At 46.4% G+C, this 13,001-nt stretch overlaps 1 protein-coding gene across 1 annotated transcript in view; it reads left to right on the forward strand.

Moving 5' to 3' along the window:
* HYDIN (HYDIN axonemal central pair apparatus protein) overlaps positions 1-13,001 on the forward strand; it is a 3,273,799-nt gene that overhangs the window by 1,374,403 nt on the left and 1,886,395 nt on the right. Inside the window, exon 29 of the mRNA XM_069654775.1 lies at positions 4,871-5,048. Coding sequence (XP_069510876.1) covers positions 4,871-5,048 — 178 coding nt within the window. The remainder of the gene's footprint in view (positions 1-4,870; positions 5,049-13,001) is intronic.

The following is a 13,001-nucleotide window of genomic DNA, read 5'->3' on the forward strand; positions in this document are numbered from 1 at the left end:
TAACATCCTCAAGGGAGACTCTTTTTGGCAACCATGGCTGGAGATAACAATAGTAACGGATGCCTCACTCACGAGGTGGGGAGCCCACACCAACGATCTAACAATCAGCATCCAGTCTCCATCGGAGTCCAGACTACACATCAACCTATTGGAGCTGAGGGCAATCAGACTAGCGCTGAAAGCCTTCTTGCCCTCTATACAGGGAAAGAATGTCCTGATAATGATGTACAACACGGTGGACATGTACTACCTCAACAAGTGAGGAGGCGTAGTGTCACTACCACTGTGCAGAGAGGCAATGCAGCTCTGATTTTGGGCAATACGAGAAGGAATCTATCAGCAGTTCACCTGGCCAGAGAGCAGAACACGGTGGCAGTCGCTCTGAGCAGGCAGAGCACAGTCTCCCACGATTGCGAGCTAGCTCAGGAAGTCCTTCTGGAGATCTTTGCTCTTTGGGGAACCCCTCAAGTGATCTGTTTGCGACCACGATAAACCGGAAGTGCGAACAGTACGGCTCAAGGGAATTTCCTCCGAGAGGAGCTCTAGGAGACGCATTTGTGGTGGACTGCAAGTTTCCACGTAATCGGGAGGTTGAGAAAATTCAGGAAAACCATGATCCTAATTGCCCCGGATTGGGCCAGGAGGACGTGGTACCCAGACCTTCTGGACATGTCCATCTGCCCACCAATACGTTTTCCGCTAAGAGAGGATCTTCTCTCGCAAGAGGAAGTTCGGGTTCTCCATCCAGAGGTCAAAACACTCCATCTTCACGCATGGTTTCTGAGAGGTTGAGATACAAGGATTGGGATCTTCCGGATGACGTAATGGAGATTTTGATTTCGGCCAGAAGGCCAGCAACAAAATCCTTGTACCGGTGTCGTTGGAACAAGTTCAGTAACTGCTGCAAAGATAAGGATGTGGACCCTTTTCAATGTGGCACCCCAATGCTGCTCTTTCCTATTGCATCTACCCAATCTGGGGCTCCAGATCGGAACAATTAAAGGATATCTAGCGGCGGTGTCCATTTTCAAGCGCTCCTCGGAAGAGGTTTCTTACTTCAAAATTCCATTGATAATTCAATTTCTGAAAGGGCTCGCTAATGTGTACCCTCCAGTCCCCTTTCATGTCCCAACTTGGGATTTAAATCTAGTTCTTAAGTTTCTAACTTGTATACCTTTTGAGCCTCTGCACTCCTGTCCCTTGAGGCTTCTAACATTAAAGACTGTCCTCCTTGTGGCCTTAATATCAGCCCACAGGGTTAGTGAACTACAGGCTCTCTCATGTAAACCTCCATATACCACTTTTTATAAGGACAAGGTGGTTATTAAAGTTAAACCCTCTTTCTTAACAAAAGTAGTTTCTGACTTCCATTTGTCACAAAAATCATATTACCAATATTCTATCCTCCTCATTTGGGCAAAGAAGAGGAGAGCCTGCATAGACTGGACCCCAAAAGGGCTCTCAGTTTTTACATTTCAAGAATGTCAAAATTACGTCAAGATGACCAACTTTTGTAGGTTTTACAGGTCATAAATTGGGATTAGCGGTGACAGAACAAACCATGTCCCGCTGGATCATTCTGGCTATAATTGAGTGCTACAGATTGGTGGGGAAGGACCCACCAGATGGGCTTCGAGCTCATTCCACTAGGGGGATGGCTACTTCTGCGGCTCTGAAGAGGGGAGTCCCTGCAGCAGATATTTGTTCAGCTGCAACATGGGAATCAATGCATACCTTCATCGAGCATTATTGCTTAGATGCCTCTTCCTCCAATGAGGGTTTATTTGCCAAGGCGGTACTTCATTCCGTCCATGTAAACAATAACTAGTACTCCCACCTCCAAAATTACCACTGCTATGGGAGTCTATCATAAGATGAGGAATACGTGGGAGGACACAATCCATTCGAAGAACAAGTTACTTACCTACTGTAACGTTCTTTCGACTGGATGTTCCTCCCGCGTATTGCTCATCGCCCCTCCCATCCTACCCCGCAGTACAGTTTGCGTTTCTTACACTTTCCTCCCACGAAGAGGAACGCCTGGGTGTTCCTCGAATATTTCCTCGAATAAACAGAACTGAAGCCAACGGGCGTGGCACAAGCTATTTATACTGATGGTGACGTTGACGCGGTACGGAGCCCGTCGAGGGACATCGACGACACAACCTCGTGCACAGCGCCCTCTGCCGAGAATATTTGATTCCGAAGCAGCATAGCTGGCAGGATACGAATATCATAAAATGAGGAACACGTGGGAGGAAAATCCAGTCGAAAGAACGTTACAGTTGCTAAGTAACTTGTTCTTCTGTCCCTCCAAGATGGAGCAGAACAAATCCAAAGCTGTTTCGTGTAAACCAGGAAATTGAGATCACTGTTAAAGTAGCTGGTTATGATTCACAGTATCAAAGGCCATGGCAAATACATAGAGAAAGGGCCCATTGATAAGCCTGCAGAAGATCTTCCCATACAAAGAGAAAGGACATTTCCTTACCATGTTTAGGAAGGAATGGGGATTGAAATAGACTGAGAATAATGACACTCCAGAATGTTCTTTCAGCTTTTTAACCACAATTTCCATCACAATTTAAAAGATCCATAAGATAGGATACCTCTGGTGGGTCTGCAGTTTTTAAACACTGTGGAATCCAGCCTGGATTCCTTAAGAAGGTGGGGGGGGGCGGGTTCAGGATGGCAATGGGACAAAACCATATAAGAATAACAGATTCTGTAATTTACATACTGTGACAACAAATCAAGGGAATGTGTTCCGACTCCCCTTTTGAGACTAGGGAGGTGAGCCTGCTTTGCAAGACCCTCCCTAGAGGTCTGGGCAAGAGGAACCGAACTGGGAGAGAGACTCCATTAAGGGACAAGAACTCCCGTTCTGGTGAGGAGCTCCCTCAACAATTCGCCACGATGGCATGCATGAGACTATCCGATATGACAAACCGTATCAACTCCTGAAACTTGGCTGAAGAGAAAGCTAACTTATGCCATTATAAGCAAGAATGAGAATCTACCTAAAGAAAAACTTCCAATTAACTGCGACGAGGCATCTGAATGAGGTCACGCCGAACCAAGGCGAGCAAGAGGAACGCATACACTGGCAGGAGAGGCCCCCTGGAAGCGTAACACCTCAAGGAGGTGGAGCTGAAGAGAGCTGTGGAGCCTGCAATGTTCAGAACTGCTTTGAACGTGAGAAGCAAACGCTGGAGATACGTCACAACAGATGCAGGCAGGGAGAACCTGAGGAAACGGCAGGATAGAACTTGGTGGTGGCGTGACCATGAGGACTCCGTGGTCACATTGCTGCCCGTTCAACAATGCCAACAACACCCCGCTGAGGAATGGGCAAACGGTCTGGCTACCTGCAGAGGGACGGAGGGAGAGGGAAACAGAAATATATATGCCCAAAGAGGACACTGGCGAAAACATGCTGACAGAGAAAAGGAACCGGAAGAGAAGGTCCCAATTAACCACAGGCCCCAGAAATGTGCCCCTGTAATATAGGTAAGGGGGAGAATGGGAGGACCAGGAGGCCTTTGGGGCCTCGTTGTGCAAACAGAAAAACTTGTCTCAGTACAATTGATGAAACCTTGAAAACAAAATTGGTGGACTTGAACTTTAACACTGTGAGAAAGAGAAACACAAATAATCATGAGAGGGAGAACAGTAAAACTTGGTTAACACTCCCCTGGGAAGAGGGGAGAATACTCTGTTGTTCAAGAAGCAAAGTGTGGAATATATCGGATAGGCAATATTATGAAGTAAAGGCAGGAGAAGCCCATAGGATAAAAGATGCACAAGACATGCCAGTCTAGAAAAGGCTGCACTATAATTACCCAGAAAGCTAAAAGCACATAGGAAAATGTACTTTACAAGATTATCCAGGGCCCATTAACCTGGATCAACGGATACGACAAAGGCCGAGAAGGGAAATATGGAAAGCAAACCCTAAAGAGTAGGGAAAAGCTAAAAGCCTTGTGAGAGTTACAAGAACTGATACAAGAGGTAACCAGAGACTACCTAAATATTGCATATTACCTGGCAGTCTAAAGTAAAAAGACAAGTGCAAGAAGCAACCATGAGGATAAGGGAGGCATTGTCCTCACCTTAGTTTGTTAGCATAGTGGTAGAGTCAGTTAGAATTAGTTTTGGAAAGCAGACTTATTCATTTGGACATTTCCTGACGATTTCCACATATCAATAGGGAAAGATAGGCCTTATTCTTATTTAATAAATACCTTTTGGAAATGTCATCACTGTGTCCGCTTCCTCCTACTGACCCACCACAACACCCAAAGGACAAGAGCCTTATGTTTTCTTGCTTCCCTGGCAGGAGTATTTCCATCAGATAAGAGTTTGGATAGACTTTATTGTTTAACGCGGTTCTTCAGAATAGTGCAGCCTCTCAATCTGTCCACAGGGCTGGTACTGAAAATCAATCTCAACATCTACCAATTCTGATCACGTAATTTTCATGGATTTTACTGGTGGCAGTATGTATAGGATTGTGCTGCTCAACCTCCTGGTTGTTTTGTCTCCATTTCATGACCATTGTAATAGTTTCTGAATTGATGTGGAGAGCTGTAGATTTTGCTCTGGTGGGATACAAGCATGAGTTCTTAATTACTAATGCCAGTAATGTCATCAGCCATCTTGTACACATGTTTAAGATGTACCCTCAGTTGTAGGCCGTGCAGAAGGTTTGTTGATTGATTTGTGTATAACAGTAGGCTTCACTCCTATTGTATTAAGTATGTGAGATCTATTTTCTTAAAGAAGGATCACTTCTCTGTGTCCCCACCTTGACCTCTGTAGTTAATCATTTCATTCTGGTCTATCTGTTTTGTTTCCCTTTCCCTTGCAGGGATTCATTGCTTCCGGTGGGGAGATGTTACTGAAAGTGTATTACTTTCCTGGTATGCCTGAAGTCTTCCAGAGGACTTTCCAGGTGCAGGTTGCTCACCTAGAGCCAGAGAACATCACAGTAAAAGGAGAAGGGATATTTTCCAGAATCTGCCTTGATCTACCGAGAGATGTACAAGGTAGGAACATGTTATGAAGAATGAATTGCAATTCTTATATTATATTGTATTATATTATATCATTGTTTGCCATTATCATAGCACACGTTTGTAGCCATTGATTTGTACACAGGGCACCACATTCATGAGGTAGTCCCCGACCCTATTCTACTTGAGTGAAAGATCACTATTTAAAATGTATAATGATGATTATTTCTTTTACACTACTCATATTTCCCAGATTCCGTGGAGCCGGAAAGTGAGTGTTCAGCCTGCCTCTAATGTGCTGCTATTTGCATTTTAGCTGCCAGCAATAAACAATAGTACAAACCATTAATTATTAGTCATATCTTGCCATGCCTGATTACTCATTCCCAGAATTACCAATGCAGGCGACTTGGGGATAGGGTAGCCCATGATCATATGCATTTTGCTTAGGAACGCTTTCCAATAATAATGCAGCTTTGGGCATGCCCACCACACATGTAAATGATCTCCTTTCCCCATAGATTTTGAAGCATGTATCTGAGAAATTAGGAAACATCTAGTGTAACTTGGATTGTGTAATGTGCTAGCTGTACGTACAGTTTTATATCGGGCTTCACAATTATATGATAAAATAGCATTATGCATGTCCAACTATAGCCTGCCCTAAGATTTCTCCTCAATAAGGATATTAATTTTGTTTTTTGCCATAAACCCCTGTTTCATTCTCTACTCTGTCAGTTTGTTTCGGGGACAACAGGACATACAGGAACATGATCCTTCACCTCGTCATGTAGTTGAACTTGCTCTGGTAAAGATGGCTGCCACTATGGCACCAACAACATCCAAGAAACCTCCTGGACTTAATACCAGCTCCCATTCGTTGGATGCAGCTCTAATGGCGAGTATACACCGGAGCCGGAAGGCAGAGCCGACACACGAAGGCCGCGAACCAAGTCCAATTGAGCACTCTGCAGCTCTGCTGCGTCCCCAGCTTGTTTGGGGGACACAGTGTACGCAGGAGCATGGTCCTTCACCTCGCTGTGTAGACAAAATTCCCCCCGTTAAGATGTGGCACCGGCAACATCCAAGAAGCCTCCTGGACTTAATACCAGCTCCCATTGGTCGGGTGCAGCTCTAATGGCGAGCATACACCAGAGCTCGTTGTTGCAGTCGTACCTGAACAAGCCAGACGATTATGTGCCCTCCAGACACAAAGGTAAGACAGATGTGCAGCAATGTACAGCAGGCGCTTATGTGACGGCTTGGCGCGTCTATGCTGTCCAAGCCATTCCCCCTCTCTTGTCCGCCCCCCTTCCTCCCACCCGGAGTAACATTTGGCACTCCCAAGATGAACCCGCACACAGTTATTCACGCCTCAGCCAGGGTTCAAAATAACCTGCCCACTGAGTCCCTGGCCCCTTCCAAACCTGCAACGCCCCTCCTTGCCACCCAGCACTAAGACTAAATGCCTGCCAAGTAACACTGCCCGGCAGCAGTCACTAGAGTAGAGAGACAGGCCCTCTACTACGCCCAGCCCTAACGGCTCTCCTACCAGCGCCACCACGCGTTGTAAGGCCCTGCTACTGCTACAATGCCGCCTGCCGCAACGCACCTTGCTTAGGAGGAGCAAGCAACCCGACTCACAACACCAGCACCCTTCCCAGTCTACCACTACCCATCAGGGAACAATCATCGTAAAAGATGCCTTCCCTTCCCATGAAAGGGTAACCCCATTCGACTACCTTGCTTAGCCCTAACGCTCCCACTGCCAAGTCCACCACCTTGCATATCCTGGGAACCTTTACCATTCCTTCCTTGCTAGCGCCACTTATCACTCTCAAGCCATGGCAAACTGAGGTCTCCACTCCTGTTGCCATCACAGCCAGAAACTCAAGATTAGGCATGAGGCCCATCAGAGTAAACACCTCCCACCTCACAGCATCCACACTAAGGCTATAGCCACTCATGCGCTCGAACTTACAACAGGCACCACCCTACTACCACAAACACACAGAGTACAGATTATGTCTTGGATACATTACCTAAGCCCTAGCAGAGGAATCCCCAAGCTTGCAAGGAACCTGCCCCTTACCTTAGCCAGCATAACAAACTGTAGCAAAGCCTGACCCCCATCCATCTCTGTCTCTCCCCTTTTAAGACCACCTGCACACAGGTTACTACACTGCTGACCTCAGCTTTGAAGGGACAGCACTTAAAAGCATTAATCCTATTGATTCCAAGATACCCGACATACACACACCCCCAGTACCCTACAAGGAATCCAACAATGCCATATGTTACATCAAGCCCCCATCAGTGCTAGATCGCTGCCAGCACACACCCTAGACATCAATGACTTAATCTCCACTCTAAAACTAGACCAATTAGCCATCACAGAAACGTGGCTCAACCAAGCCTCAGGCCCAGCAGTGTCACTAGCTCTCCCAGAGGGCTAAACCATATTAAGGTGTGATAGACTGGACACCAGAGGTAGAGGGGTGGCTCTTATTTATCTGGAATCTCTTCTAATAAGACTGTTCAATCACTCCACAGACGGGCATTGCGAACGCATTTTGTATTAAACTGGCAACCACCCCCTCGGGCTCCATCACTATGCACATCATCTGCCATCAGCCTGGTCCCATAGCCCCCTTCCATGAAGACCTCATCCACATTATTGAGGACAACATAAAGCCAACCTCAAGAGTTATACTTCTGGGGGATCTCAATTGGCCTCCATGACCCCGTAGACATAGGAGCTACATCGGTAGCCAATGCTCTCTGACATCGGATTTAAGCATTGCGTGTCCACCTTAACCCTCAACAAAGGCAGGACTTTGGATTGGGTAGCTGACTTCAATAGTCATATCTGTCACGTCTAACACCCCATGCCCTGACCATCACATCCTGTGTTTCAGCTTTCTGTTGCGGAAACAAGTAGCCCCCCCATTGCCCACGCTACCACTATCCCTGGCCTGCAGTAAGTCTCCAAAGAATCGATATCCCCCTTCCTCTTGCTCCTTGGCCCGGTACTCGTAGACTACTCACACCCACAAACTTTACCAGACCTCTATGTAATTACCCTTACTAACGCTAATAACACAGTGGCCAGCTCCTTCCAAGAAAGACCAAGCGGACAAGGCACTCAAACCCCTGGTTCACTCCAGATCTCCAATCCCTGCGGCTGAATAATAGACAGGTGGAAGCCATTTGGAAGAAAGACCCCTCTGAATGCCTTAAAAAGACCTTCTACAGGATTTTGAAAGGATACAAATAGGCCATCTTGGCAGCCAAAGCGGAAGTCTACAACTCGAGAATATCCAAAGCCAATTCAAACTCCCAAGAAATATTATAAATATTAAGAGAATTAGAGACCCCGGCAGCTCCCCCCATCACTATCAACAAAGACAAGACTTGATGCTCCAGTATTTGGAATACCATGCGTGCTAAAATGCTCTCTCTACAACAAAAAATAGAAAAGAAACAAGCAGCTGCCTGCCTGCTTGACCTCCCTTCCATCACTAAAATCCACACCGTAGCCCCTTCCAATTTAAAAAAGTCTCAGAAATAGAAATTACTGACATTATCAGCAAGCTAAAACCTTCAAGGTGTAAGGGGGATGTCTGCCCAGCAACTATCATTAAAGACTGCTCTGAAGATTTAGTTCCCTTCATTATGAAATTCATTAACACCTTGTTCTCTTCCAGCTCAGTCCCAGCTAGCCTAAAAGAATCATGGGTCCTCCCCCTATTGAAGAAACCCTGACTAGAACCCATCAACTCCAAATAATTACCATCCTATCACAACAGTACCATTCTTGCCGAAGATCCTGGATAGAGCATACAACCAGATCCAACACTACCTCGAAACAAATCACATTCTAGGGATACGCCAATCAGGTTTCCGGCCAGGCCATGGCACGAGTCTGCCAGGAAGCGTCCTCTTGGATAGCCTCCTTCCTTGAAGGTAGGTCCATGACAGTTTTCTCAGACACGGCAAGTGCCCCTCCCCCCATCGCCATACTGTGCAGTGTCTCGCAACGCACATGTGTCTCCCCTTCCCTCTGCAACATTTTCACCAAACCCTTATTTGATCTCCTGGACAACATCAGCATCTCTTATACCAACTACGCCGATGACACCCAAATCCTCCTACCCCTATCAGGCTCATATGATGAAGACTCCTGCTCGTTCAACAAAATCTACTCTATAATCCAGGCATGGATGGCCACCAACCACCTCTGCTTGAATGACGATAAGACGGAGATCCTGCTGGTTGGTTCACCTGGCATGCTAAGAAAACTGAGCCTCCTTCTTGATTGATGGAATCCCAATCCCAGTCTCAGCTTTGGTAAAACTCAGCTTGGATGCCTCCATATCTCTTGCTAAACAAGTGAGTCCAGTGGCCTCCTCGACAGCTTACACTGCTAAGCTTATCAACGCAACCAGACAATTCCTGACCCCAGAGAGCTGCCTGACTATTGCCAGAGCCATTACTGGTGCAAGGTTGAATTACTGTAATGTCCTCTTTTCCGGGACTGCCAAACAGAACATCAACAAATTATAATTGATAGAGAAGAATGCCCTCTGGACAGCACTGAAACTTCCCAAAAGAGACCACATTTCAGCAGCTAGAACGAAGGTTCTCTGGCTGCCAATCAGTGAAAGGATTGTTTTCGAAACTCTATCACCCACAAATGTTTGAGTAATGCAGCCCCACAATACCTGGCTAAGAAAATTGAAAGGGCTGAGTCCAACAGACCGGTAAGATCCTTCCATGCTCATCGTCTGGTCCTGCCAAAAGTAAAAAGATCCAAAGGTGGAGGAGAGAGTTTCTGTCATCGTCATGAGGTCAGGGGCACAGGCATGCAGGGGTAGCATGCCCACGAGACCTGGGTGGACACCAGCCTGACCCTACTTGGTTAGCCGAAGAGATGTACAGGTAAAAACAGCTTCCCCCAGTTGGTAAGTATGCTGGCAGGAAGCAGGTTGTCCAGGAAGCAGGATCTTCAAAGGTAAGTCTGACCTCAGGCGACGGTGAGCGTTACGCTGCTTGCAAGTATAGAATAACGCAAAACGTCTGTCTTGAGGATCGGGGCAGCTTATATAGCAGAGATCGTGGGCACGCCCATTAGGGGCATCTTACCAGCCATACCCTGCCACTCCTAGAGAGTGAGCACGTGCAAAGGCATCCATTAGCAGCCACACCCAAGAATACACTTGGGGCTGCTTAATGGATGGAATGTTCAAGGTTAATGCATCCTGCTTAATGGATGGAATGTTCAAGGTTAATGCATCTGAAGCGCTATGTCCATAATAAAAGTCTGTTGGTGTTAAATGGATGTTCTTGTTTACTTTTGTTCATGAGCCTGGCGCCAAAGGCGCCAGGCTAGTGTCCACCCAGGCCTCCTGTGACATTACAGTAATGTCTACATTACTAGAAAACGGTTTGGGGCAACAGACAAAACTGATGAAGAAGAAGAACAGAACTCAGGAAACGCCAATGCCCGGCAAATGTAGGGGTCTGCTTGTCGAGCATGAAAAAGGAATCCGTACAGACCTCCCATCTAGTCCTTCCAGTGCTTTTGGTGAATCGCAAGCAACCATCAACAGTACATGCCTTGGAAGCATATATTGATTGTGGAGCTGTGGGTAACTACATTGACCAAGATTTGGCTCTCCGAATAACCCTTCCTCTCCGACAGAAGCAGAAATCTGAAAACGTCACTGCTGTGGATGGTTCTCAGCTATCATCCGGCCCGGTGACACAATACACTGAGAAAGTCAAGCTTCTGTGTCAGGACGGGCATCAAGAGGACATGACTTTCGATCTCATCAGTGCTCCTCAATTCCAGATGATATTGGGAATGCCCTGGTTGGAGACCCACAATCCTAGGATCGATTGGCGAAAACGAGTTCTGACATTTCCTCATGATTGTGCCGACACATGTTACAAAAAAGATGACACCAATCTGAAACCGAAGAAAGGAATCGTGTTGGTATCATCAGCTCCTTGCCGCTTGAATACCAAGATTACCAGGATGTCTTCAAAAAAGAGCAAGCCAACGTTTTGCCCCCGCACAGACCCTACGATTGCTAAACAGATCTTGTACCCGGAGCCCAGATCGCTTGCAGCGGAATTTACGCTCTGACAGAATAGGAAAATCAAAATCTTAGAAATTACCTGGATCAGTACCTGGCGAACGGTTTCATTCGCCCGTCCAAATCACCTGCCTCTTCGCCCTTATTCTTCGTGCCTAAAAAGGAGGGGGACCTAAGAACTTGCATCGACTATAGAGCCATCAATCAGATCACAGTAAAAAATCAAAATCCTTTACCACTTATACCAGAGCTTCTGGACCAAGTGAAACATGCTGAAATCTACACAAAACTGGATATAAGAGGAGCATACCATCTTGTAAGAGTAAAAGAGGGAGACGAGTGGAAAACGGCCTTCCACACGAAGTACGGCCTCTTTGAATACCAGGTCATGCCCTTCGGGCTATTCAATGCCACCGCGGCGTTCCAATTCTTTATGAATGATGTAATCAGTGAACTACTGGACGTTTGCGCTCTTGTTTACATTGACGACATTCTTATCTACTCAAATTCCATGGAAGAACGTTTAGGCCATTTCCGGGCAGTCTTAGAGAAGCTTCGACAACACCAATTGTATGCCAAGTTGGAAAAAGGTTTTTCCATGTAACCGAGTTTCTCTGTTTCATGCTCGCACCACAAGGCGTACATATGGATACACGAAAGGTGGATGCAATCCTCCAATGACCCTCACCAACATCCAAGAAAGGAGTGCAAAGCGTGCTCGGATTCGCCAACTTTTATCATCGGTTTATACCTGGGTTTTCACAAATTGTACATCCAATTACCTCCTTGTTAAAGAAAAATCAAAAATTCCATTGGTCGACAGAAGCTGAAGAAGCCTTGCAGAAGTTGAAAATAGCATTCACTACAGCACCAGTCTTTCGACACCCACAACCAGACCTACCTTACATAGTTGAGACAGATGCTTCAAAAATAGCCATGGGAGCAGTATTGTCACAACGAGACCCTGAAACAGGACAACTACACCCCGTTGCATTCTGTTCCCACAAATTTTCAGCCCCCGAGTTGAACTACGCCATCACAGATGAGGAATTACTGGCGATTAAAGCAGCATTCAAGGCCTGGAGACATTACCTTCTTGGGGCGAGACATACAGTCACTGTCATCACGGACCACCGTAACTTGCAATACTTGAAAACCTCCAAAGCACAATCGTCGCGTTAACTTCGTTGGGCTCTCTTTTTTGCGGAATACGATTGTATTATCACTTATAGACCTGGAGTACGCAATGGTAAAGCAAACGCTCTGTCACGCATGAGTGAAGATAAAGAGGCTTTTACAGCATCCGACCCCGTGGCCATAATTCCTGAGGAAAGGATTCAAACCAGAATAGCTGCCACCATGTGTGTGGATGACCAAAGAACCAGTTTGCAATCCCTGATGGATCAATCAAAACAACAGGAATGGCTGTTAAAAGGTGACCAGTACACCATCGAAGACAATCTACCGTACTTCCAAGGACGATTATATGTCCAAGACCAAGAACTGCAAAAGCAAATCATCACAAATTACCACGATTCCTTAGTGGAAGGACACCCAGGAATAGCCAAAACTCAGGCTAAGGTAAAACAAAACTACTGGTGGCCAACCTGGCGAAAAGACATTGCCCAATTTATTGAAACCTGTGGTGTCTGTGCACAACACAAGTCTCAGAAACGGAACCCTGCTGGCTTACTACATCCCCTTACAGCACCGCCAGCACCTTGGCATACCCTGTCGATGGACTTCATCACTGATCTTCCACCCTGCAATGGATACAGCACCATATTAGTCGTTGTGGATTTATTCTCAAAAATGGCCCATTTCATCCCTCTGAAGGGACTCCCAACTGCATCAACTCTCGCTTCTGTGTTCCTAGAGCAAATCG

Source organism: Ambystoma mexicanum, chromosome 1p, assembly GCF_040938575.1.
Source record: "Ambystoma mexicanum isolate Mex_15411 chromosome 1p, UKY_AmexF1_1, whole genome shotgun sequence".
Lineage (NCBI taxonomy): Eukaryota > Metazoa > Chordata > Amphibia > Caudata > Ambystomatidae > Ambystoma > Ambystoma mexicanum.